At 47.3% G+C, this 25,488-nt stretch overlaps 1 protein-coding gene and 1 long non-coding RNA gene across 2 annotated transcripts in view; both read right to left on the reverse strand.

Annotated features, from left to right (window-relative positions):
- Positions 1-144: 144 nt before the first annotated feature.
- On the reverse strand, positions 145-5,213 carry LOC147825514 (uncharacterized). Its single transcript, XR_015440232.1, has 2 exons — positions 4,684-5,213; positions 145-551 (listed from the first exon to the last, which is right to left on the reverse strand). It is a non-coding gene; the product is annotated as an uncharacterized LOC147825514 (long non-coding RNA).
- A 2,539-nt stretch (positions 5,214-7,752) lies between these two features.
- Positions 7,753-25,488, reverse strand: part of LOC106009533 (uncharacterized) — a 32,983-nt gene continuing 15,247 nt past the window's right edge. The window contains exons 3-5 of the mRNA XM_087184389.1: positions 14,624-14,879; positions 8,674-11,925; positions 7,753-8,362 (exon numbers count right to left, since the gene is read on the reverse strand). Coding sequence (XP_087040515.1) covers positions 14,792-14,879 — 88 coding nt within the window. The 3' untranslated portion in view covers positions 7,753-8,362; positions 8,674-11,925; positions 14,624-14,791. The remainder of the gene's footprint in view (positions 8,363-8,673; positions 11,926-14,623; positions 14,880-25,488) is intronic.

Here is a 25,488-nt window from a genome sequence, read left to right on the forward strand (position 1 = left end):
TGTGCAGCTACAGCTTCCTAGGGTGAATGTGCTCATTATGTGTGCCTAAAATGTACCAGTAAACCTAATCAAGTAAAAAAACAGGAGGGCCGGGAATTTAGCTCAGTGGTCCCGCCTCCTGCCTCGAAAGAGCAAGGTCCTGAGTTCGATCCCCAGTACCAAGAACAAAAAAACCAGGAAGATGCAGCAGGCTTGTGGGCTGGGAGCTCCAGAAGGCAGAAGTGGACTTTTTCTTGTCTTTGTGGCACAGCACCGTTGTCCCTTTCCCCTTGGGAGACGGCCTGACTCTCCAGAGTTTAACCTGGGAGTGGCCAGGATCTTTCGTTCAGCAAATGCCCACTGGCACGGAGCCTGCTGTGTACCTGGAAACCTTGTTGAAATGCTGATTCCCCGGCCTCGGCCCATCCCAGGGATCTGATTCAGCAGGTTTGGAGTCTCTCCGAATGTCTTGGCCTTGACCCAAGCCCTGTGACTCATGTTGGGGAACTTGCAGGCTGGTTTCAGCGCCACTCCCTGTGTCAGAAATGTCCAGCGTGAGCCAGGTGGGCTTCCTGTTGAGATAAACTGAGGCTCAGGCTGAGCATTTTTAGGGCAGTGAAGCTGCTGTGGGATGCCGTCAGGGTGGCCGAGCGAATCTGCATTTTATTCATATCTGCAGGGCCATGCGGCACCACGGTGACCCTCAAGTGACCCGAGGACTTGAGTTAGCACCAACCTCGCAGTGTTAGGTCACCCACTGCACACGTGTGCCACACAAAGGGGGGGTGGAATGGGTGTCTGGGGACCCTCTACTTTCTGCAGGCGTGAAACACTCGGAAAATAAAGCATTGGAAACGACAAAGACCCTTAGGCCCCCGAGAGGTGGGTCCCTGCACCCCTCCCCATGCCGGGCCCCCTGGGTGCCCTCTCCCTGGAAGGCCCTGCATCCTGCCCCACTCACCCTTCAGGACTCTGCCCAGGATTCCCCGAAGGACAGGCCGCTCCCTCCCCCAGGCCCTCTGTGGGCAGTGTTTGGGGAGGGGGTGCTTGGGCCACCTTGAGCTATGACAATGAATGATGGCCCCGGGCCCTGTTGGTTTTTCTGGTCCACCCTGTTGTGGCACCAAAGGCCCCTGGGCGTGACAGCCCAGCAGGAGGCAGAAATGGGTGGCCCTGGCCGGTCCCTGGGAGAAACCCTCTCTCCTCCCGCCCCCATGGTCCTGCCCTCTGCCCTCCCTGCCCCTCCACTTCCTCTCAGGGTTACCTCAGACCTGGGAGGTTTCTCCATGGGCCGGGAAGGTGCCCAGCAGTGGGAAGGACGCTTTGGCTTGGGCCCTCCCCAGTGGGTGCTGGGGCAGCGCCAGGAAGCCTGGCCACTTCCTGCTGGCCGGATCTGGCCTGAGGACCTGCTGCTGGGCAGGTCTGAGGACGGGGTGGGGCTCTGCCCTGTGGCCGAGGGGTGGACCCATTGTCTCACCCAGAGACACGGAAGGGGCAGAACTGCCAGGACTGGGCTGTGCCCCTTCCCTCCTTTGTGCCCTGAGGGTTGTCCCTAGCACAGTATCCCAGCTCCTGCCTCAGGGCCACCAAGCCTGGGTCCTGGAGCAAACAGTGACAGCCAGTTGTCCCAGGGTGGAGCATGCACACAGGGAGGCGATGGGGAATTGTCCCTGCCAGGCACAGCCCCAGCCCATGTGCACAGGTGCCAGCTGCCCACAGGCCAGAAGCCAGTTCTGGAGGGGCCCAGCGTCGCTTGGGCGCGTCCTCCAGGGAGGGGAAGGAATCCTCCCAGGACCCGAGCAGCACTTTGGCCGCTGCAGCCCCTCTCCCACTCTGGGCCTCTGTCCTGACCCTGGGTAAGCAATTCCGAGGGTCGTGCCCTCTCCTGTCCTGGAGTGAGCTCGGTGCTGTTGGCCTCTTCTCTGAGTCCCACTGTACTGAGGGAAGAAGCTGAGGGTGGTTTTTTGTTTTTTTTTTTTGGTACGGGGAATTGAACTCAGGACCTTGCTCTTGCAAGGCAGGTAGCGGAAGCACTGGAAGCTGAGGGTTTTGACTCACTCCATCCATCTATCTATCTGTATCTATCTATCCATCCATCTATCTGCAGTACTGAGGGCTGAACACAAGGCCTTCACACTGAGCTACATCCCCAGCTCTCTAACTCCTTTTTTTTTTCAACTTACTTTTATCTGAGACAGGGTGTCACTAAGCTACCCAGGCTAGGCTCAAACTTGAAATCTTTCTGCCTCAGCCTCCCAGAGTACTGGGATTACTGTCATGTGCCACATGCTGGATTCTGACTCCTCACCGAGGGAAACAGAGGCCCGACACCATTCACTGGAGCTCTGGCCCAGTAAGTTGTCATGGTTATGGTCACTGCCCGCCCCCAGGAGGTGGTCCTGGAGCAGGGTAGTTCCAGGTGAGTGGCTCCCTCCCTCTGGGCCAAAGCACACTGAGTGTCCACAGGACCCGGCTCATCGGGGGGCTCCTGACCTTTCTCTGCACCATGAATCCCTTCTCAAAATAAAGCTGAGGGGCATGAACCTATAACCCCAGCACTCTGGGAGGCTGAGGCAGGAGGATCACAGGCAGGAGGATACCCAGCCTGGGCAACTTAGTGAGGCTGTGTCTCAAAATAAAACATAAAAAAAGGGCTGGGGATGTAGTTCAATGCAAAGGTCCTGGGTTCAATGCCCAGTACCACAAAAATAAAATAATACAGGGTTGTAGGGGAAGTTAGTCATATCTCTATGGAGTTGTCAGTTTATTTTAAAATGTGATGTGGTAACCCAGGGATGGGTGTGTGTGTGTCTGTGTGTCTGTGCGTCTGTGCGTGGTGCCAGGTGGAACCCAGGGCCTCACATGTGTCAGCACTGAGCCGCACCCCAACCTCAGTATCCTTACTAACATGTAAGTAACAAGACCTGCGGCTGGGCTGGGCCTGTTGACCCCGTGAATCTGAAGTAGAGGTGAATGTGAACTGTTTCCAGGTGTCTGCAGCAAACCAGAGAGGGGAGGAAGGCACTGAGAGGCTAGCAGTTGGCTGCTTTTACTGGTAACTGAGGAAGTGAAGTCGGGATCTTCCCCAGTCTCGGTCACAGATCTGGGTTCGGCGATTCAGGGACTGTAGCTAGGAGCCCCGGTCTAGCTATGGAAATGGCCCTGCACAGAGCCTGGCCCTGCTCTCCGGCTGCTCAGGGAGCAGGGACCGGACGAGGCCACCTTTCCCCACCAAGCCTCTGGCCACACCGATTGCCCCTGTCCAGGTGGGCTGGGCCCAAGGGGGATCACTGGGGTTTGTGGAGCCTCTCTGCCTAGCTCAAAAAACCAGTGGCCCTGGCTCGCTCCCTGCAGTGTGCCTTCAATTTTACCCATGGAAACATTTAGGCCCTGGGGCCTGACAGGCCGGAGCTCCTCTTGTGTTCACTGCACTGTTCTTTCCCTACAGTGGTTATTTGGATTGTGTGTGTGGAGGAGGTGTTTTGTTGTTTTTAGTGCTGGAGATTGAACTCCTGGCCTTCACACACTGAGCTACATTCCTGAGCCCTTTTTTATTTTTATCTTGAGAGAGAGTCTCACTAAGTCGCTAAGTTGCCCAGGCTGGGCTTGAACTTGTGGTTCTCCTGCCTCAGCCTCCTAGTGTGCTGGGATGACAGGTGTGTGTTCCCACGCCCAGCTGATCACTGTGTGAATCTTTTCCTTGCCCCTGGTTCCCCAACCAGCATATGCACAAAGGAGCTGCCAGACCTTGGGACAAGCTGTGTCAACAGGCCGAGAAGAGAAGCTTCCAGCAAGACAGCTGCTCCTGTTTCCCAGAAGGCCTCAGTGCTGGGAATGTTTCTCCAGGACGCCAGGACAGGGGAGGTGGCAGATGGAGCTGGGAAGCATGGCTTGGATGAGTTTCTCCTGACGGCGGAGGCCAGAGTGCGCATTCATTTGGGACCATGTTCGGCTCCCCACGGGCCCTGGCCCAGCCATGGTGCTGGGCTTCTGGAAGGACTTTAGCCCACTCCACCTCCCTTGTATCCCCAGAGGAAGTGGCGCTCCTGCGGACTCTGCCCCTTTCCTGAGTGGCATCTGCAGCAGTGTGAGCCTGGCCCTGATTTCTCCCGTGTTAAATAAATAAATAAATAGTTCATAATGCTAAAGAAATTAACATAAGAAAAGCACCCAGAGCCTCCCATTACCCAGCTTGCTTCCCTTGGGAGCTTTGTCCACGGGAAAGCCTCCCATTTAGTCCCCATCTGGGGTCTTCAGCTACCTGCCCCCCTGTCTTCCTGGAGGCGGGGTTTCCGGTCCTCACTCCCTGGCTTCTTCCGCCCCAGATTCAGCTTTCCCATCCATCGCGCTGCCCGACCCATTTCCCAGCTCCAGCTGCTGCTTGAGCTTTCCTCTCCTGTGGCCTGGCTCACAGTGAGGGCCCCAGCCCGCTGCCTCTCCTCCCCTGCCCACCTGCCGACGCTGGGCCTTCCCTGCAGTCGGGCTGCACTTCCTGGGCTCATCTCTTCCCACTTACACTGACCTGCCTGGCCCAGCTTGTCCCTGTGGCCCACTGTCCCCTCCCGGCTGGGCCTTTTGGCTTCCTCGGACCCCACCTTGCGTCCCCACTCTGAAGTCTTCGGGACCCTCCTGTGTGGCTCTCCTCACCGCGTCCCTGCTGGCTCTCCAGTGTCTGCAACTCCACGGTCCCCTCCCTCTTCTTACCCGTTCTCTGCCACAGTCCTCTTTCTCCCACCGAGACATGGACACATCCGGCCCCTGCTCAGAGCCTAAGACAGCCCTTTCCTCCCGCAGGCCCAAGCAGCGCACCCCGCCTGGCCATGTAGTTCCACTTCAGGACGCAGCCTGGTCCTGGCAGCTCTTGACTTCCGGCCTCCTGGGCAGCGGAGCGCAGAGTTAAGAAAGAGCAAAGGCTTTGGGTTCACAAAGACCTGGGCCCGAGTCTTGGCAGTGCCACTTAGTAGCTACACGTGTCAGTGGAAACAGATCCAGCAGGATCTCTTTCTCATCCATCAAAGCCAGTCTTTTCCATCTCTAGCTACTTATCTACAGAAACTTATTTACCTCAGGGACTTGGCTCCTCGATGGTGGGGGATTGGCAACTCTGAAATCTGGCACTTCAGATAGGCACGTCAGATATCCAAAATCCATAGGGCAGGCCGGACAGGCCGGAGACTCAGGCAGGATGTGAAGGCCACGCTCTTATGTCAGAACCCCTTCTATTGGAACCTTAAACTCTCAGTGATGCTCCTGCCTTAGCCTCCAGGCATGTGCTACCATGCCTGGCTCAGCTTTGCTCTTAATGTCTTCACCCGATTGGACAAGCCCCACCTACGTTGTGGTGAGTTATCTGCTTTACTTACAACCAACTGATTGTAACTGTTAATTGCACTTACAAAATTTCTTTGAGGTAACATCTGGACTATTGTGTCACCAAACAGCTGTTTGCATGGATGACCTGGCCAAGTGGCACACAGTAACCATCATGCCGTTGTTGGGGGCTGGGTATTTAAGCCCTCCGTTTTCCTTCTCTAACATAGAATCTTCAAGGAGTGGTGAAGGTGAAGTCCACACGGGGGTACAGGGAAGGGGCACTGGTTTTTTTTTTCGTACTGGGGATCGAACTCGGGTCCTTGTGCTTGTGAGGCAGGCAGCGGAACCACTGAGCTAAATCCCCGGCCCAAGGGCTACTGTTTTAAGGAATGCTGGGCTTATACTACTAGGTGCTTAAAATGTACATGCTCCTGACACTCACGGGGACCCTGGGAATACAAACACAGCCACTGTTTTCCAGCTTGGAGGACACTGGGCAGGTACAGCAGCAAACCACAGGGGGGACCTGCACTTGTCCCAGCTGCACCCCCGACCAACGGGGCTGCCTCAGACCCTGCAGTTCAGGTGAAGACACTCCAAGAGGCACCCTGCACTTTCTCATGGTGACGGGAAGGCAGTTTCTCCGCTTCTTCCCCTCATCTGCGAGGCAGCACGTGGCAGCGGGGCTTGTCATAGAGCATTAAATGTCACTTTCTCAGCAGCCTTTCATATCTCGTAGGAACCGCGTGTTCACACCAGTAAGCAGCTGGTTAAGAAGCTGATGGCTTAGGTTTCCTGGGAATCAGGAAGTAAACTGGGATGCTGGCATCAGGAAATACTGCTGCAAACATCCCAGCAAAGAGTGAGTGACTTTGTCATAGAAATTCCCCCTTCCTTCTTTCCTCCTCCTTCTCCCTTTCTCCCCCTCCCCCTCCCCCTCCCCCTCCCCCCTCCCCCCTCCCCCCTCCCCCCTCCCCCTGTCCTCCCTCTCTGTCTCTTTCTGATGGTGTTCACTGGTTGACTACTTTTTCTTTCTCTCTTTTTGGTACTGGGGATAGAACTCAGGACCTTGCGCTTTCGAGGCAGGAGGCAGCACCACTGAGTTAAATCCCTGGCCCTACTTTTTCTTTTTTTTTTGAGGCAAGGTCTTGCAATGTAGTTCATCCTCACCTTGAATTCACTATGTAGCCCAGGTTGGCCTCAAACTCGAGGCAATCCGCCTGCCTCAGCTTCCTGAATGCTAGGTCACAGGCATGTGACACCACACCGGGCTACTTTTTTATTTTTATTTTTTAAGAGTAGGAACTTTATTGAGGGAGAAACAGCCTCTGAGAGGCAGGAGGGGACCAGGAAAGTGGGTTACCAATGAGCCCACTTCTCAAAGGAAGTTTCATAGAGCAAAATCTCGAGGTGGGTACAATGTGGGTCAAGATTATGGTCAACCAATAAGATTACGAGTACAGGGCCAGGGATGTAGCTCAGTGGTTCTGCCGCCTGCCTCGCAAGCACAAAGACCCGAGTTCGATCCCCGGTACCAAAAAACCCAAGAAGATTACAAGCACAGCCACTTAGGTGATAGTGACCCAGGAGTAACAAGGGATGTGGATGGCATCATCCACCTTGGTCAGTAATCTGCCCTCTCAGTCTCGGTGGGTGGGAGAGGATGGCCCACCTCTAATGAGGTAACAGTTTCGTTATGCGGGAGGTCTCAAAAGGGTGGTCCCAGTCATCTCCAGCTTCCCTTTATCCCCAGGGAAGCATGCAGGTCTGGCCACTGAGACTTTGATCTTCAGATGCGCCTCCAGCCACATCGTGATGTCTTCTCATCTTCTGCCCTGGCTCCCTCGAGGGCCCAGCCCTGTCTGACTGCCTAGAATATTTCCACCTAACTCAGCTGTCTCTCTGAAGAGGTACCTCAACTGCCGGGAGGGGGCAAGGGGCGGCTTGACTACTTCTAATGTGTTCAGCCCAAGCATGGGTGTGATGGGACATGGTCCCTCTCCACTTTCTGAGACCTTTCCATTGTTTCTATCCAACTAATTGACACCCTTCCCTGCCTGACCAGGAGTAGGCTTGCTGTCCCGGACTTCTGTCTTCTTTTTACAGTGAAACCATTACTTTAGCCACCTCATTCATACCCAGGAATAAAATGATTCCCAAAACTCTTCTCTGTGCACACTATTAAAAGTTTAATTCTGGGGGCCAGGGATTTAGCTCAGTGGTTCCGCCGCCTGCCTCGCAAGTGCAAGGTCCCAAGTTCAATCCCCTGCACAAAAAAAAAAAAAAAAAAGTTTAATTTTATCACTGTGGGAAGCTGAGACAGGAGGGTCACAAATTTGAGCCCAGCCTGGGCAACTTAGCAAGACCCTGTGTCAAAAAATCCAAGAAGGGCTGTTGATATAGCTTAGTGTGAAGGACCTGGGTTCACTCCCCAGTACAAAAAAAAAAGGAAGAAAAAGAAAAAATATATAGTAACATTTATTTCAGATATAAAGAACAGCTGCAAAGAGAGTGTAGAGAATTTCCATATATCCCAAACCTACTTTCCTTTTGTTGAAGTCTTACACGAGTAAGAGGAACATTAGTGTGGAACATTTTTCATAACTAACAAACTGGTATCAACACCTTATTAACTGAAGGGCACACTTTGTTCAGATCTCCTTAATTCTAAGTTCTAAGGTCAGGCTCACTTCCAGAGTCTTCACCTGTCCCTTTCCCTCCCAGGGCCCCCCTGTCGGATGTGTACATTGTCCTGAGGCTGCTCCTGACCAGGACAGTTTCTTGGACGTTCTTTGATGACCTTGACAATCTTGAGGAGTACTGATCGTGGGTTTTGTAAAGAGTCCTTCAATTGAGGAGTGTCTGGCACTTCTCTCATGATTGGTCTTGGGGAGTTAGGCCTCGGGGTGAAGTGCCCTTCCGTCACAGCCTGTCCCTTCTTCCATTTGGATGCTGATCTGTCCTCAGAGTCCTACCAGGCATCTGGGCACCCTGAAGTCCTTCTTGCTCTCCCTGTCTCTTCCGAGTCAATTCTCCCCCACCCCTGGTAAGAAGCGTGGTGATCTTCATTCTGTTTGCATGAAATAACAAAGCTAAACACAACAAGTATCATTCACAGTGTATAGTTTCCTATAAGAGCTTGGTTGGGTACTTTAAATATATAAATTCTAATCTTCACACTAATCACAAAGTAATCACCATTCCAGTCTTATAGACATGGAAGCCACGTGTCTTAGAGTTTAAATTTCCCCCTAGGTTTTCCTCCTACTGCACACCCTGTTCTTTCCCAGTCTCCTTCACTAGCTCCTCCAAGTCTCATCCTCCTCCAGGGAGGGAGTAGCCCGCCACTGTAGCCCAGCTTCCCTTTCTGTGTGTGCTCACCACTTGGTGGTCTCTGCCCCATGGTTTTCAGTACCATCTCCAGGTTGAGGAATAACCGGATCATGACTCCACCTTGGATCTTTCCATCAATGTTCACTCACAAGGGCAAGGTCCCGAGTTCGATCCCTGGTACCAAAAATAAGTAAATAAATAAACAATAAAGTTCAGAGACACCAACACCTTCACTCGAATGTTTAAAAGACTCCGCAGCTCTGCTTCCAGGAGTGATGGAGAAGCAGGTGTTGTGTTATAATAACTGTAAGCCCCAGGACAAAATAAAACACTCCATTCTTTAACGTACTTGAGAGACCCAAAGCAGGTGGAAAGAGGGAGAAAGAACCAGTGGAAGAAGGGCGGGCAGCAGGAAGGATGTGTGATTATCATAAGGGCTTTGCCTGAGGACTGGACCAGAACAGGAGCATGGGAGGCCAGAACTCTGGCACAGAGCTGCAGGCCTTACTGGTTTGACAAGTTAGAGAGTGGGGTTTGGAATAGAAATCCAGGAAAGGAAGAAGGTGTGGAGGCTTCTTAAAAGTACGATAAAACTTGACCAAATCCCTATAGGAGGAAATAAGCAGAAAAAATGAATGGAAGCTGAAAGAACTGAGCAGAAAGTTTAGCTACTGCCATCTCAAGGGACCCAGAATTTGATTTTTATGCTTGCCAAGTGAATTTCTTGAAGACAAATACTCTTTGGGGGAAGACAACAGAATCCATGTCCCCTCTCATGGGCTATTCACAATGCCTAGTATAAAAACTGTAGACATAAATCGGTGGCACATCAAATACCTCTGGTGTCCACTTTGCTCAGGTCCCATTTATTCTGAGCACAGAATCCTCAGCATCGTCCAAAGACTAAACAGTCATCCAGTGCTGTGCCCAGCCCTGGGGACCTTTCAACCCTCACTGTCTCAGCAGCATTGAGGATTAAAGCCAGGGCCTCTCCACCAGCCACACTCCCAGCCCCTTTGCTTACTTTTCAAGACAGGGTCCCACTAAGTTACCAAATTGCCCGGGCCTGGCAATCCTTCCAGAATGCTGGGATTATAGATGCATGCCTCCATGCCCAGCTTCAAGCTACGGTGGTACCTCAGTTCACAAACTTAATTTGTTCCACAATTTTGGAAAAGATAGCCACATTCATGTTCATGTGGGAAAGATGGCAGTGGTTTGTCATCAGATGCAGTTTGCAAACAAAAACAAGATTTTGCTAAACGCTTCTTTGTGAACCAAATTGTTCTCAGACAAAAGCATTGGTAAACGGAAGTGTCACTGTATTTCTTAAAAACAAAACAAAGCAACCTAGAAAAGCAATTCCTGTTCAAAAGGAAGAAGAGCCAAGTGTGGTGGTGCACTCCTGTAATCCTAGCTCTTGGGAAGCTGAGGCAGGAGGATCACTGCAAATTCGAGGCCAGTGAGAGCTACAAAACAAAACAAAAAAAGATTTCTGAGAATATAATAGATATGTTCAACAAGTTAAAAGAAAATACAATCATGATGAATAATCAGATGGCCAGTTTCAATAGAAAACTAGTGTGGGTTTTGGGGTTTTTTTTGGGGGGGGGTTGCAGTACTGGGGATTGAATTAAGGGACTTGTGGATGCTAAACAAGTGCTCTACCACTGAGCTACTTCCTCAGCCCAAGGTCTAGAAACTATAAAAAAGAATCTAATACCAACTCAAGAATTAAAATGGTACACTAAAGAGAAAAGTATCACTAAATTTATTGATGATGGAAAAGTCAGCCTGAATAAAAACTAATAAAATTTATAATAATCTGAGAAACAGGGAAGAATAGTATTTGAAAAATGGGCAAAGCTTCATTGACTCATAGGACAGCATGCAGTCTCTAACATACATATAAGCCAATTCCTAAAAGGAGAAGAAATAGACAATGGGCCACAAAAAGTATTTGAAGAAATAACAGCCAAAGATTTGCCAAGTTTAACAAAAACTATAAACTTACAGATCCAAGAAGCTCAGCAAGCTGACAGCTTAATAAATACAAGTAAACATACTTCTGAAACACATTATAATTAAGTTGAAAAAAAGCTGAAAATCTGGAAAGTGACCAATAATCACACCATAGTACATACAGTGGATTCACAGTGTAAAAGTCAGCTGACTTCTCTTCCGAGATAATGGAGGCCAAAAGGCAATGGAATACCATATTGAATGTGCTAAAAGTGAAACCCTGCGGGCCTAGGATTGTATGTACAGCAAGGAGATTCCTCCAATACGGAGATGAGATGTTGATGTTTTCAGATGAAGAAAAGAACTACAAAACCTAAAATCAGTGGCCTAAGCAGAGGTCTTCTCCTCCCCTCCCCCACAGCCCTGCACACGGCAGTCAGGAGTCAGTGCAGGGCGGACACTGTCAGGATGGTGTAGCTTCTGGGGTGCAGGCCCTCAGTCCCTTCACTTTGTGACCTTCAGCTGCAGGTTTGTCACTTCGAGGTCCAAGACAGCCGCAGCACCCCAGGTGCCGTGTGCATCCCAGCAGGAAGAGGCTGGGAGGCTGTGTCCCTTCAGCTGTTGCAGGGTCCAGAGCCATCTTTCCTGAGGCCTTGGGCCTTGGCCTGTGCTGTCGGAGTGAGTTGGGGCTCTCTTAGTGCATGTGGGGAGCACATGTGTGCTGAAGAGACAGAGACCATCATTTAGTTTCGGTGAACTGCAGTCTTGAGGGAGATTTTGTAGATAATAAATATGTGGGCGTGTATAGGACAGGCATTATATGCATATGCACATATATATTCTTAGATTTAGACAGAGCAGCATAACTATTTTTGTAGTGCTGTCTTAGGAATTTTTAAATCTCTGTTCTCTCAATTTTGACCATAGGTTTTTTTTTTTCTTTTTAATCAACTTTTGGCTCTGTTGATCCTTTCTACTGGATATTTAAATGTGTTTTTTTAAAAAATAGCTTTCTGCTCTTAATTTTAGTTCTTTTATAGATTTATTCTACTGTTCCTTTTCTGACTTCGTAAACTGGATGCCTAGCTCATTAATTTTCTATTTTTCTCCTTTTCTAATACAGTTGGCCTCTGTATGCATGGGTTCCACATCAGCAGTTTCAAGCAACCATTTATGAAAAATATTTGGAAAAAATTTCATCTGTACTGAACATTTATAGATTTTTCTTTTCACTATTTCCTTAAGAGTACAGTATAATAGGGCTGGGGCTTCAGCTCTGTGGCACTGCACCTGACTCATAAGTGGTAAGTGTGAGGTCCTGAGTTCGATCCTTTGTACCTAAAAAAAAAGAATACAATATAATAGGCATTTGCATTAGGTATTATAGTAAGAGGTTTATTTATTTACTTATTTACTGTGGTACTCAGAGTGAACCCCAGGCCTTTGCACTGAGCTAAATCCCCAGCCCTTTTATATATTTTATTTTGAGACAGGGTCTCATTAAATTGCCAAGTTGCCCAGTGATCCTCCTGCCTCAGCCTCCCAGAGTGCTGGGATTACACCCATGGGTCACCATCCCTGGGTTATAGGGATGCTTTAAAGTACACCCAAGAATGTGCACAGGTTATAAGCAAATATGTCGTTTTATACAAGGGCCTTGAACCTGGGAAGATTTTGGTATGTGTGGGGTCCCAGCACCCCAGGTACTGAGCAATGAGTGTGCACGTGTCTAAGGCCACTCCCTAACATTTGATATGTGATACACTATTGCTTAGTAGTAAACATTTTTTCCCATTTTTCTTCATTATGATTTCTTTGGGGGCCCATAAGTTATTTCTAATAATTTTTTTACATTTCTAAACATTTGAGATTTAAAATGAATCCCTTTGTTATTCATTTCTTTGTTTTTGTTTTCTTGGGGGTTTTTTGGTACCGGGGATCGAACTCGGGACTTTGGCAGGCAGGGGAACCACTGAGTTAAATCCCTGGTCCTATTCATTTCAATTCAACTGCACAGAGTCAAAGAAGTTGCTACATAGCTAAATTGATTTTTATTATTTATTTATTTATTTTTGGTACTGGGGATCGAACTTGGGACCTTGCGCTTGTGAGGCAGGCAGCGGAACCACTGAGCTAAATCCCTGGGCCTGATTTTTATTTTTCAGAGCAGTTTTAGGTTTACAGGAAAATTGAGCAGAAAATGCAAAAGATTCCCCTAACCCTCATCCCACTACCCCTGCAGCTTCCCCTATTAGGAACACCTCACATTGGTGCACTGGTGTGGTATGTTTGTGACAATAAATATTTTCATATTTTATTTTTTTGTGTTTTGGAGAAAGGGTCTCACTGTGTACTTCAGGCTGGCCTTGAACTCAGGCACTCCTCCTGCCCGAGTGCTGGGATCATAGGTGCTCAGCACCACACCCGGCGTTACAATATATGAACCAGTATCAATATGTTATTACTAACTAAAGTCACACTTTACATTAGGATTGTCTCTTTGTGTCGTACAGTTTCTTGAGTTTTGCAGGATAATACAGAATCATTTTGCTATCCTAAAATTCTCCTGCACTCTACCCACTCATTGCTCTTTCTTCTTTCGTGCCCGGCAACCTCTGATCTTTAACCGTCTATAGTTTTACCTTTTCCAGACTGTCAGGTAGTTGGAGTCATGCAGTCCGCAGCCTTTCCATCCTTTTTTTTTCCATTTAGCAATATGCATTCAGAGTTCCACCATGCCTTTTTGTGGCTTGACAGCCCATTTCTTTTTTTTTTTTCTCTTTTTTTTGGTACCAGGGATCGAACTTGGGTCCTTGTGCTTGCGCAGCAGGGGGCGAAACCACTGAGCTAAATCTCCGGCAAGCCCATTTCTGTTTAGCACAGAGTAATATTCCCTGGCACAGACACATGCATTTGTTTATCCACTCGCCTCCAGGAGAACATCTTAGTTGCATCCATTCAGGGTAAATTATGAATAAAGCTGCTATAAACACTTGTGTGGAGGTTCTGAGTGGGCATAAATTTTTAGCTCAACTGTTTCATTGCTGGGTTGTGTGGTATGATATTGTTTAACTTCTTAAGAAGTTGCCAAGTGCCAGGGATTTAGCTCAGTGGTTCCACTGCCTGCCTTGTAAGTGCAAGGCCCCGAGTTCAATCCCCAGTACCAAAACAAAGAAGCTGCCAAGTTACCTCCAAAGTGACTGTACCATTTTGCATTCTTGCCAGCAAAGAGAGAGAGTGAAAGCCGTCACCCCTGTCTTTTGCTATTCTTGGTATTTGGGGTTTTAGCCAGTCTAATAGCTATAGAGTGGTATTTTGTTTTAATTTGCGATTTTGTAATGATACACTGTGCTGCGTGTCTTTTCACACGCTTACTGGCTGCCTGTTTATCTGCACCAGTGAGGTGTCCTCAGATCTCTTACACAGATCGGGTTCTTTCCTTTTTTTGGTACCAGGGATCAAACTCAGGACCTTGTGCTTGCAAGGCAGGCGCTGTGCCACTGAGCTAAATCCCCGGCCTTTTTTTGGTTTTGTTTTTTGTTTTTTTACTTGTTTGGTACTGGGGATCAAACTCAGGACCTTGCGCTTGGCTTTCGAGCCAGGCGGCAGCACCACTGAGCTAAATCCCCGGCCCTTTTTTAGTTTTTTATGAGACAGGGTCTTGCTACATAGTCCAGGCTGGCCTTAAACTCACTATGTATACCAGGGTCCTCCCAAGTGCTGGGATGACAGGCGTGCACACCACATCCAGCTCTTTATTTTCTCATTGTTGAATTTTAAAAGTCCTTTGTATGTTTTGGGTACATGTCCTTTGTTTGTTTTTTGGTACCGGGGATCAAACTCGGGTCCTTGTGCTTGTACAGCAGGCGGCGAAACCACTGAGCTAAATCCCCAGCCCCAGGTACATGTCCAGAAAGGTCCAATTTTAATGAAGTCCAACCTATCTTTTCTTCCATGGATTGTGCTTTTGGTGTTATATCTAAAACTTCACCCCAAGCCCAAGTCACCTGGATTTCTTCCCGTGTGATATACTCACCTGACTTGAAATGTGTGCCTTTCCCACGCTTTTTCATAGCATGATCTTCCTTTAACTTCATTTCAGAAATTTGTGGGCCGTTCATTTTCATTTTCCACATTTTAGCAGCCACATTCTGAATCCCTTACTTCTCCGCTTTCTTCTCTCTTGGGCATTTGCTTCTTTCGGTCAGTAAAAGGTTCGTTCTTTTTTCAGTTTTCTGGAGCCTCTGGTTTCACAGCTGTGTTCTCTAACTTTTTCACAGTGATTCCCTTCACTGTATAAACGGAGGGAAAGCAAATGATGTGGTAATGGAGATCAGGAGGCTGAGCAGGAGGACTGCTGCAGGCTTGAGGCCAGCCTGGGATACATAGTGAGTTTAAGGCCAGCCTGAACCACATAGTAAGACTGTCTTTTTAAAACGGCAAATGAGGGCCGGGGATTTAGCTCAGTGGTTCTGCCACCTGCCTCGAAAGCGCAAGGTCCCGAGTTCGATTCCCTGATACCAAAAACAAACCGAAAAACAAAAAGGCAAATGATATGAAGTGAAAGTAGCAGTCACTGGCTTCCTGAAGCAACCTCAGGAGATAAAGAAGCAAACAGTTTCCAACTTTGCAACTCCTGCCTGTTTGACCTTAATGTACACAGAGTCTACACCCTTGTCACAGTTTCTGTACTGATTTCCTTGCAGCCTCAGCAAGGGTACTTTAGTAACAAGTTTCTATGACAGAATTTAAACTGGCAACATCTCTCCTAGCAGAACGGAAATTTTAATTGGTTCCTTCCCATTTGCCTTTCCTTTCTGTCACTGAGCATTTGAGTTCCTAATGGTTCTAACACTTCCACTCTCATTTCATCTGTAAATAATATTAGTAAGATATATATTTGATGCACTTGCTAGGGACTGATTTTGTAAATAACTGCTGGTTATGATTAAGTATGCGGCTTACAAGGACAACCCACTAAGTCATTCACATAATTTCTGTCTAGCGTGTTTAATTTAGACAAGCTAAGGCAGCAGGTAGATGTGGGTTTCCAGGGCTGTTATAACAAGTTGCCACACAACAACAGAACTGTATTCACTCACAGTCCTGGAGGCCAAAAGCCTGAAGTCAGGTATCAGCTGGGCTGTGCTCTCTGTGAAGGCACTAAGGGCAGAGCCCTTCCCGCAGTCCTGTGTCCCCTGGCTGCCAGCTGGGGTGCCCAGATTTTGCATGGCCACTCTGCTGCTGTGCACCTGCTGTTCCAGATCTCCTCCTTACAAGACCACTGGGTTTAGGGTCCCTCCAGTCCAGTATGAACTCATCTTTTTTCTGATGGGGGGAGTTTGAGATGGGGGTCACACTATGCAGTTCAGGCTGTCCTTGAACTCCTTATGTAGCCCAAGCTGGCCTTGAACTCATGAGGATCCTCCTGGCTCAGCCTCCTGAGTGCTGGGACTACAGGTGTGTGCCACCATGCCTGGCTAAGGACCCTATTTTTGTTTTTAAGTACTGGGGATTAAACTCAGGAACTTGCACTTTCGGGGCCGGCATGGTGCCACTGAGCTAAATCCCTGGCCCCCGAGGACCCTATTTCTAAATAAGGACACAGGGGCAGATATTACTGTCCCAATGTGAGCATGGCTGTCACACCCTGCTGACCTGAGCTTGGGAGGTGTACACCAAAGTGCATGTTATGCTTGGCCAAGTGCCTTTTCTTTCAGTCCTTACTGGAATAGTATTATTATTTTTGAAAAAAATCCAAACCCAAACTTGAAGACACATAGGTATGCCTTTCCGGGAGTCATTCTGGGTTTGGTGTTCTTGCTTCCATTTTTTGCTTAGTGTTTATATAAATTAGAACTTACTTTCTGGGATTCTGGCTCCATCGCCCCCTTCCTCCAAATTTCTTTTTGTCCTTATGTCTCCTGTGGGTCTTAAATTGTCCTTGACTAGCATTTTTTTTTATTTTTTTGAAGGACTGGAGTATCAAATCCAGGACCTTGTGCATGCTAGGCAAGCACTCTACTGAGCTACATCCCCAGCCTTTAAAAATTGTTTTTTGCCGGGTGTGGTGGTGCACATCTGGAATCCCAGCACCGTGAGTTCGAGGCTAGCCTGGACTACAGAGTGAGACCCTGTCTCCAAAAGAAAATTTCTTTTTGGACACAGGGTCTCATTATGCCTTGAACTTACTGTGTACCCAGCCCAGTCTGGTCTCAAATTCATGGTGATCCTCCTGCCTCAGTCTCCCAGGTGCTGAGATTACAGGCAAGTGCCACCATAGCCGGCTAAAATTTTTAAATTTTGAGACAGGGTCCCACTAAGCAGCCCAGGCTGGCCTTGAACTTGCCATCCTCCTGCCTCAGCCTCCCAAGTAGCTGGGATTCCTGTTGTGCACAATTACACTCAGCCTGAAGTGCTCAGTTCTGATTCCAGACCACAGTTTCCCTGCTGTGGAGGGTGTGGCAGGCAGGTCCCAGGATCCTGGGCCTACACTTCCCAGCCCCAGTCAGGGCTGGCTGGCATTCACTTACCGGCTCCGGCTCCAGCTCCGCGCTGAGAGGAACTCTGCAGACTTCTGCGGCTGCTCTCAGCGAGCCCTGATTCACCTCCTAGTCTTACTTTTCCAGGCATATGGGTTCTCCTTTCCTGGGGTCCTCCCGACACCCCATTCTTCCCTTTGCTTTCTCTCACACCAGTGCTGCTACTGTGCTGGGCTGCAGGTGCTGTCTTGGCCCCGGCCCCTGGTATCTGTGGTTTCTCACCCAGTTTTGTTTTAAGTATCTTCGAGGTTTGGGTTTTATTATCCAGCGACTCTGTTTTTACTTGAACACTGGGGGAAATTCATTATGCCAATCTCAAGAGGTCGCACACTGTGTGATCCCAGTTAAATTACATTCTTGAAATGACACAATTGCCAAGATGAAGCTGGATTCATGGTTGCCAGGGGTGAGGGATGCTGGGCTGGGGGACAGGGAGAGCTTGGGGTGAGGGCGGCTCTGTATCTGGGGTGCAGCAGCGGAACCTGAGGGCGCACTGGAACTATGAAGGTGCCACGGGGGAGAAACCAGGTCGGGGTGCTTAGAGCCCTCTTTGCCACTTCCTGTAAACTTACACTTATTTCAGAGTTCAGATTTGTTTTTGGTACCGGGGGACGAACTCGGGACCTTGCGCTTGCGAGGCAGGCAGTGGAACCACTGAGCTAAATGCCCGGCCCATTGTTTAGTTTTGTTTTGAGATGGTCTCACTATGTAGTTCAGGCTGCCCCTGGACTCACGGTGATCCTCCTGCCTCACCCTCCTGAGTGCTGGGATTACAGGCACACTCAGTTTAGAATTTGAGCTTTTTAAGGGAGGAATGAAGAACTGATATAGGCAACAATAGGGACAAACCCTAAAAACATTATGTTGCTGATTGTGCTGCATGCTTGAAATCTGAGAACTCCAGGAGGACCTGGCAGGAGGGCTGCAAGTTTGAGTCCAGCCTAGGCAATTTAGCAAGATTGTGTTTCAAAATAAAAAATTTAAAAAGGGCTAGGATGTAGTTCAGTGTGAAGACCTTGAGTTCATTTCCTACCTAGTACCACAGACACACGCACGCGCACACACACACACACACACAATTATGAAGCGTAAAAATGCCAGTCAAAAAAGACAATGTACGGGGCCAGGGATTTAGCTCAGTGGTTCCGCTGCCTGAGTTTTCATGATGGCTTCTATGGGCATATGTATGTATCAAAACTTGTAAATCATGCAGTTTATTTTATATCAACAATACCTCAGTAAGGCTCCTTTTAAAAAAAAGTATGATTCCATAATCTTCCTAAAATTAGAAATCATCTTCTTTTTTTTCGCGCTTGCGAGGCAGGCACATTGCCACTGAGTTAAATCTCCAGCCCGTAGAAATCATATTCTTAATTTTCAATAATTCATTCTTTTTTTTGGTACCAGGGATCGAACTCGGGTCCTTACGCTTGCAAGGCAGGTGGCAGAACCACTGAGCTAAATCCCCGGCCAATAATTCATTCTTATTCTTTGTTCCTTGTTATAAAAAGCTGCATCTTTGAAAATATGAATTATTTGTTTTCCATTTTATTTCCTAAATTGTTTCTAATGTCAGATTTTTTCTATTTCTTTAAATCTTGGTTTTCCATTTGTAGGGTATAGGTTTCTCTCAACATCTGATGATCTTTGATTTTTTGCTCATATTGTAAAAATAGGAAAGACAGTACCCCACTTCGGGCAGTGACACATGCCTGTAATCCCAGGTACGTAGGAGGCTGAGACAGTTTGAGGCTAGCCTGGGCATCTTAGTGAGACCTCTTTCAAACTAAAAAAAAATTAAAATGGCTGAGGATATAGCTCAGTGGTAGAGCAGCCATAGGATTGATCCCCTGTACCACAAAAAGAAAAGAAGGAAGGAAAGATGGAAGGGACGAAAAAAGAGGAAAAGTCAAGGCCTCAACTCATATAAACAGGAGGCCTGGATTGTTCTGGGGCAAAGTGAGGGGAATCTTGCTTTAGGAAGTCAAAGTCAAACTTGGATTCTAGAATGAGGGAGGAGTTTACTCCGGTGCCCAAACCACACTGGCTGCCCCAGCTCCTTCCAGACTTTGCATTTGCCTTTTAGTGGTTGTTGTTTTGTTTTCAGTTTTCAGAGGACTGTTCTGTGCTCTCTGAGCTAGAACTTGGGCGGAAGAGATCTGCATGCAATCACCCGCCCATGTTTAGCCCCAGTAGTCACTTCCGCTTTTACTCCCATCGAAGCAGCCTCGTCCACCCACATCTGCTGAGCAAGCGTGGCCCTGGCTTGAAAACACATCTACCCCGTTCCTCACCACAGAAACCCAATCCTGAGACTCACCTCCTACATATACACTCACATAAACATTCAGAGGTGGAGGCACAGGGTCGCCACTTACAAATACTCACTTCGCATTATTTACTGTGGAATTAGACGACTCTACATATACATGCTGAAGAATCATGGTTCATTTATGTCTGGCTTCACTCATATCTGCATGGAAAAATTCTGTCCTGAAATGCTTATATGCTGCATCAAACATCTCTAATGGAGAACATACAATAGTTCATAATGTTTACACCTAGTACCATAATATGCAGCACTACCAGAAAAACTGAAAGGAAAACAATGAAGAAAAGTGACCAAGAGAAAAGAAAGTAGGAGACATGGAAGAAAGGAATCTGAGAGAAGAAATGAAAACATGTATTAAATCAAAGTAAGCACATAAAGAAACAATTCATGAAAAATTTCAGACCTTGATTTATAAAGAGAATTCTAACAATAAAAATACATTTATATGGCAGGGTTGGAGTTTTTACTTGGAACTGTATGACTTAATACACTGGAGATCTATAAACAAATTGTGATAAGGATAATAAAATATCTTAGGAAGATAAAAACCAAATGAAGACTGTTTACTGATTGTAGATTTGTTTGGTATAAGCTTTAAAATATAAAAGAGAAAGAGAGAAAGAAGGAAAGAAAGAAAGAAGGAAAGAAAGAAAGAAAGAGAGAGGGAGGGAGGGAGGGAGACAGGAGGATTCAGACAGAAGGAGGGGGAAGAGGAGGATTATAGATGGAGAAGCAGAGGTGGAGAGGGAGAGAATCTAAAATATCTTTGGAGGAATATTATCGTTGAATGAAAATATCATTCTTTAATAAATTTAATCATCAGTAAGGACAGTGTTTTCCCTGAACAAGAACATTAAAATGAAGTACTTGTTCAAAAAAAAAAAGCAACCCAATCCTGTGTAACTACAGGCAGATCCCAGCATTGTTCTGGGAGATAAAAGTTCAAATCCAATCTAAGAGAAGGCTTACACACAAAAACAGGCAGAGGCATTTTGCTAATTTGTAGCAGAACTGTGTCTGCCCACCAAATGAGAAGGAATGTGATTTTAGCTTGGAACTGAATTCACTGATGTGGGTGTCCTTGTGGCTCTGGACTCATTGAGCTAGCAGCTGAGAGTGGTTCTAACAATCCACTCAGCTGGTTAACCAGAACCCAGACCCAGCCTGGTTTCCAGATACAAGGGGCCACACTAAGTCAAGGTGCCAGAAGTTTCTCGAAATGATGCAGAAGAAATTCTAGACTTGGGAAGACAAGAATGCTGGGAGGGTTGCTCCTATGGAAGGGCTCCCGTGACCAGCACATACAAACGATTATATACCCTTCACCAAAAGCTCAAGACATCTCGGGGGAGGGGTGCTATTGTCTTTGCAAAGCACTTTGATTTTTTTTTTTCGGAACCGGGGATCAAACTCAGGACCTTGTGCTTGCCAAGCAGGCACTGGTGGCACTGAGCTAAACCTCTGGCTCCAAAACCAACCTTGACTCTCAGTCCATCTTGTTTTTTTTTTTTGTACTGGGGATCAAACTCGAGTTCTTGCGCTTTTGCAAAGCACTCTAATGGCTCTGCTTTGGAGGCTACCAGTGTTGCTGGAGCACAGAAATGAGATGGATGCCTCGATTTGATGAGACTGGGAGCTTCCGCTGTGGCAAGGGCTGGACAGCGGCATTTACCATCAGAAGCAAAGGCAGAGTGGTTCCCCAAGTCGGTGGAGAGCTCAGCGTTGAGTGTAGGACCTGATGCGACACCCATTCTCACAGGGAGGTATTGAGGACTTCTGGAGGCTTCTAGGATATGTCTCAATTCTTAAAAACAACAACAACAACAAAGAAAGAAAGAAAACGCCCACAACTACACAGGAAATGGGCAGAAGAAGGAAGCTCTCTTTTCTCTTTGGGCTTCAGCACATACAAGGACACCACACATACAAGGACCGTAGTTGTTTGTGACTGCTGGTCTGAGACCAGGGCCACCAAACAGAGGGATGGAAAACAGAGCAAGAGAAAGAACTTCTTTGATGACAGTACTGACCACATGATCATACTGTACTAGAACCTCTCTACCTCCAAGTTCCAATTGTGTAATATAGTTTTTTATGCCCGTAAGACCATTTGGGTTAGGGTTTTTTTTGTTTTGTTTTGGTTTGGTTTGGTTTTTTGAGACAGGGTCTCAGTTTGTAGTTCAGGCTGACCTTGAACTCACTATGTAGCCCAGGCTGGCCTAGAACTCACAGAGATCCTCCTGCCTCAACCTCTTGTGTGCTGGGATCACAGGTGTGTGCTACCACACCCGTCTTGGGTTGGGGATTTTTGTAGCCAAAAGGATCCAGACTGAGCCCCTGGGATGGACGAGGTGGGCAATCCACCCAGGTCACACTTGTGAAGTGTGCAGGAAGCTTCCACTGGACTTTATGACCCAGTGTCTCCAGCATTTTAGCATTGGCTGTAAGCGTCATAAATACAAGGTCAGGCTCCAGCCATCTCTGAAGACACAATAAGCTCCATGCACGTGTTAGTCACCCTCTGCCGCGCCTGACCTTGGTGCAGTAGGCTGCCTTAGCGAAGAGCCAGGTGTGGGACAGCTGGGACAGCACCCCATGAGACTGGCATGCTGGCATGCAGGACGTGTGTGTGAATCACCGGCCGTGCTGTGTGTATGTTGATTTTCTATAATTAGAATATATAGGTGTGGAAACTGGGGTGGAGGTGGGAGAACACCTTTCATGATGAAGCCTAATGGCTTACTCACCAGATTGTTGCTTCTCATCTCTATGACTTGGGGCTCTGCTGACTCGAAATTTGGGGACCTGAGAGAGCACTGCTTCTATCAAAAGGCACAACAATGCTTACACTGCTGGTCATCGGGGGATCCTCTATCACACAGAAGAGGGGTCACGATCCTGACTGGGATGCCTGACCCTGAATAACTATGTGCACAAATGGGAAAGAAGGAGACTTTCCAAGTGGCAAAGGGGTCTTCACAGAAGTCAGCACTGTCGTCCTGGGTGGATCTTCTACTACCACAGCCAGGGAAAGAGTGAACAGAATGCTACTGGGCGTAAGGACAGAATTCCAGAGACCCCAACTCAGAGGCAAAGGGAGCACAGCGCCTGCTGCGGGGGGAGCTGGGACCAACTGCAGCTTCACCGCTAAGTCCGGGAGGGAACTGTGGCCGCTGCTTGTCTTTCTTTGCTCTGTTCCATCTTTGTACATTTTAGTGAATTTGTTTCCCTCCTCTCCCCACTTCCACTACTTATATTTGGCATGTAAGAGTGGTTAACTCAGGTTAACGATGCAATTTCCTTCTTCTTAAAAAATTCTGGCTCGCTGAGGTATAATTTAACAGAATAAAATTCACCCTTTTTAGGTGTATGGCTGAGTACATTTGGAAAGTGTAAATCATGTCATCAATGTCACAACCAGGTATCAGTGATCTTCACCTTCAAAATTCCTCAATGTCACTAGGAGGTCAGATTCCTCTTCCAGCTCCCAGCCCTGGCAACAACTGCTCTGATTTTTGACTCTGTACCTTTGGCTTTTACAAAATGTTACATGAATGAAATTAAACCTTATAAACTGCTTTGTGTCTGGCATCTTTCACTTAGCATAGAATATATTTCAGTGTATAAGACGTTTAAAGAAATAAAAATTGGGCTGGAGATGTAGCAGTGCCTGATTCCTGGTACCAAAAAAAAAAAAAAAAAAGTAAGAAATAGAAAGCAAAATCTTCTCTGTACCTGGGATCAAACTCTGGACCTTTCACTTGCGAGGCAGGCACAGCGCCACTGAGGTAAATCCCTGGCCCCAGAAATTGAAAACCTCTGAAAGAGAGTTTGACAGAGAGAGTGAGAGGGTCCAATGTATAATCGGTCAGAGACTAAGAGAGTGAAGAGAGGATCTGGGGTGTAGCTCAGCGGCACGGTGATTGCCTGGCACATGCAAGGGCCAACGTTCAATCCATAATGTTCCAAAATAATCACTCCGTTAATCAATTAAAGAGAGAAACAATGTTTGGAAAAGCAATTACAATTTTCTAGACCAGGTGAAAACTGTGAATCCTCAGATCCAGGATGTGAAATGCACAGCAAGCAAGATAAATAAAAAGAGAATTATGTCTAAGCATAATGAAGTACAACTCAAAACACCAAAGATAGAAAAGGCTTTAAAAGTAGCTGAAGAAGCTGGGTGTGGTGGCACACGCCTATGATTCCAGCCCTCATGCGGCTGAGGCAGGAGGATCACCACAAGTTCAAGGCCAGACTGGGCTACATAGTGAGTTCAAGATCAGCCTGGACTACCCAGTGAAACTCTGTCTCAAAAAGCAAACAAACAGAAAAAGTAGCTGAAGAGGAAAGGTAGATCAACCACAGAGAACAAATAAATTGACCATTAACAGACTCCCCAGTAGTGACAATAAATTCCAGAACATTAGCATGATGCTCAAAGTGCTGAAAAAATAACTTATCAATTTAAAATTGTACACCAGAAAGTTGTTTTTCCAAGAAATATGATGAATTAGGGGCCAGGGATTTAGCTCAGTGGTTCCGCTGTCTGCCTCTAAAGCACAAGGACCCGAGTTCGATCCCTGGTACCAAAAAAAAAAAAGAAAGAAAGAAATATGATGAATTAGCTGGCGATTTAGCTCAGTGGTTTTGCCGCCTGCTGCGCAAGCGCAAGGACCCGATTTTGATCCCCGGTTAAAAAAAATATATATATGATGAATTAAAGATATTTTCAGACAAAAACTAACAGATCTTCTCTGAAGAAGTTCTACAGGGTGTATTGCAGGAAGAGGAAAAATGATCCATTAAAAGATCTGAGATTCAAGAAAGAATGGTGGGTTTAAAAAACTGTAAAAATGGGCCAGTGATGTAGTACAGTGGCAGAGAGCTTGCTGGCCAGTACGATTCCCAGTACTGGGTAGGCAAGTCTGAAGAGACATTTTGTATAACGATAACAGTAAAAATGTCTAATATGTGGGGTTTTGTTTGTTTTTTTGCAGTACCAGGGACTGAACTCAGGACCTTGTGCTTGCAAGGCAGGCGCGGTACCACTGAGCTAAATCCCCAACCCTAATATGTGGTGTTAAATAAAGGTCAAGTCTTTTATTTTTTTGGTACCAGGGATTGAACTCGGGACCTTGTGGTTACAAGGTAGGCAACAGAACCACTGAATAAATCCCCAGTGGTCAAGTCTTGTAGTAAAAAGGGATTGGTGAAAGCCATTTCTGTCCTTGAAGATGTTTTACAAAAACTGTAGAATACTTGCGGGATAAGAAGAAGTATACAGGTTCAGCAAGACTGGGTAACAATCTTTCAACTCAAAAATGTGATGCCAGCCAGGTGTGGTGGTACACGCCTGTAATCCCAGCACTTGGGAGGCTGAAGCAGGATTGCCATTAGTTTGAGGCCAACCTGGCCTACATAGTGAATTCAAGGCCAGCCTGGACTACATAGGGAGACCCTGTCTCAAAACAAGACAAAACAGGGCCGGGGATTTGGTTCAGTGGCACCATGCCTGCCTAGCAAGCTCAAGGTCCTGAGTTCAATCCCTGGTACCGCAAACAAAACAAAACTAAACACCAAAGATGTGATGCCAGAAGCATCACAGATGCCCCCACATGGGAGTCAAGTGTGGCAGACACCACAGGTGACTAAGGGGACGAAGGAGCGAGAGGTGGCAGATTTTGAAAAACATCAGCAGAACTGCATTTCCTGTGGGTAAAGGGCTCACCCTGACATGAGCAGTTCACATCCTTTACCCAACACAAGAGCTGAGAAACTGGAAACCGCGGGGCAGAAAGCAACTGGTCAGAAACTGTGTGGGTAGAAGTACAATAAAAACAAAAGCTCTCAGAAAATGCCCACCAGACAGGCTCGTGGAAGAGACTTCTTCCAAATGGCTGGGCCAGAAAAAAAATCCAGCTCATTGCATTAAAGGTAATAAAAAGGAATTGGCCCATCATCATGGTGAAGATACTATGAATAAAAAAAAGATGCGGGTGGAGATGTAGCTCAGTGTCAGCACTT

Source organism: Heterocephalus glaber, unplaced genomic scaffold (assembly GCF_053883595.1).
Source record: "Heterocephalus glaber isolate CG9 unplaced genomic scaffold, H.glaber_assembly_v1.0 deba00001497, whole genome shotgun sequence".
Classification (NCBI taxonomy): domain Eukaryota; kingdom Metazoa; phylum Chordata; class Mammalia; order Rodentia; family Bathyergidae; genus Heterocephalus; species Heterocephalus glaber.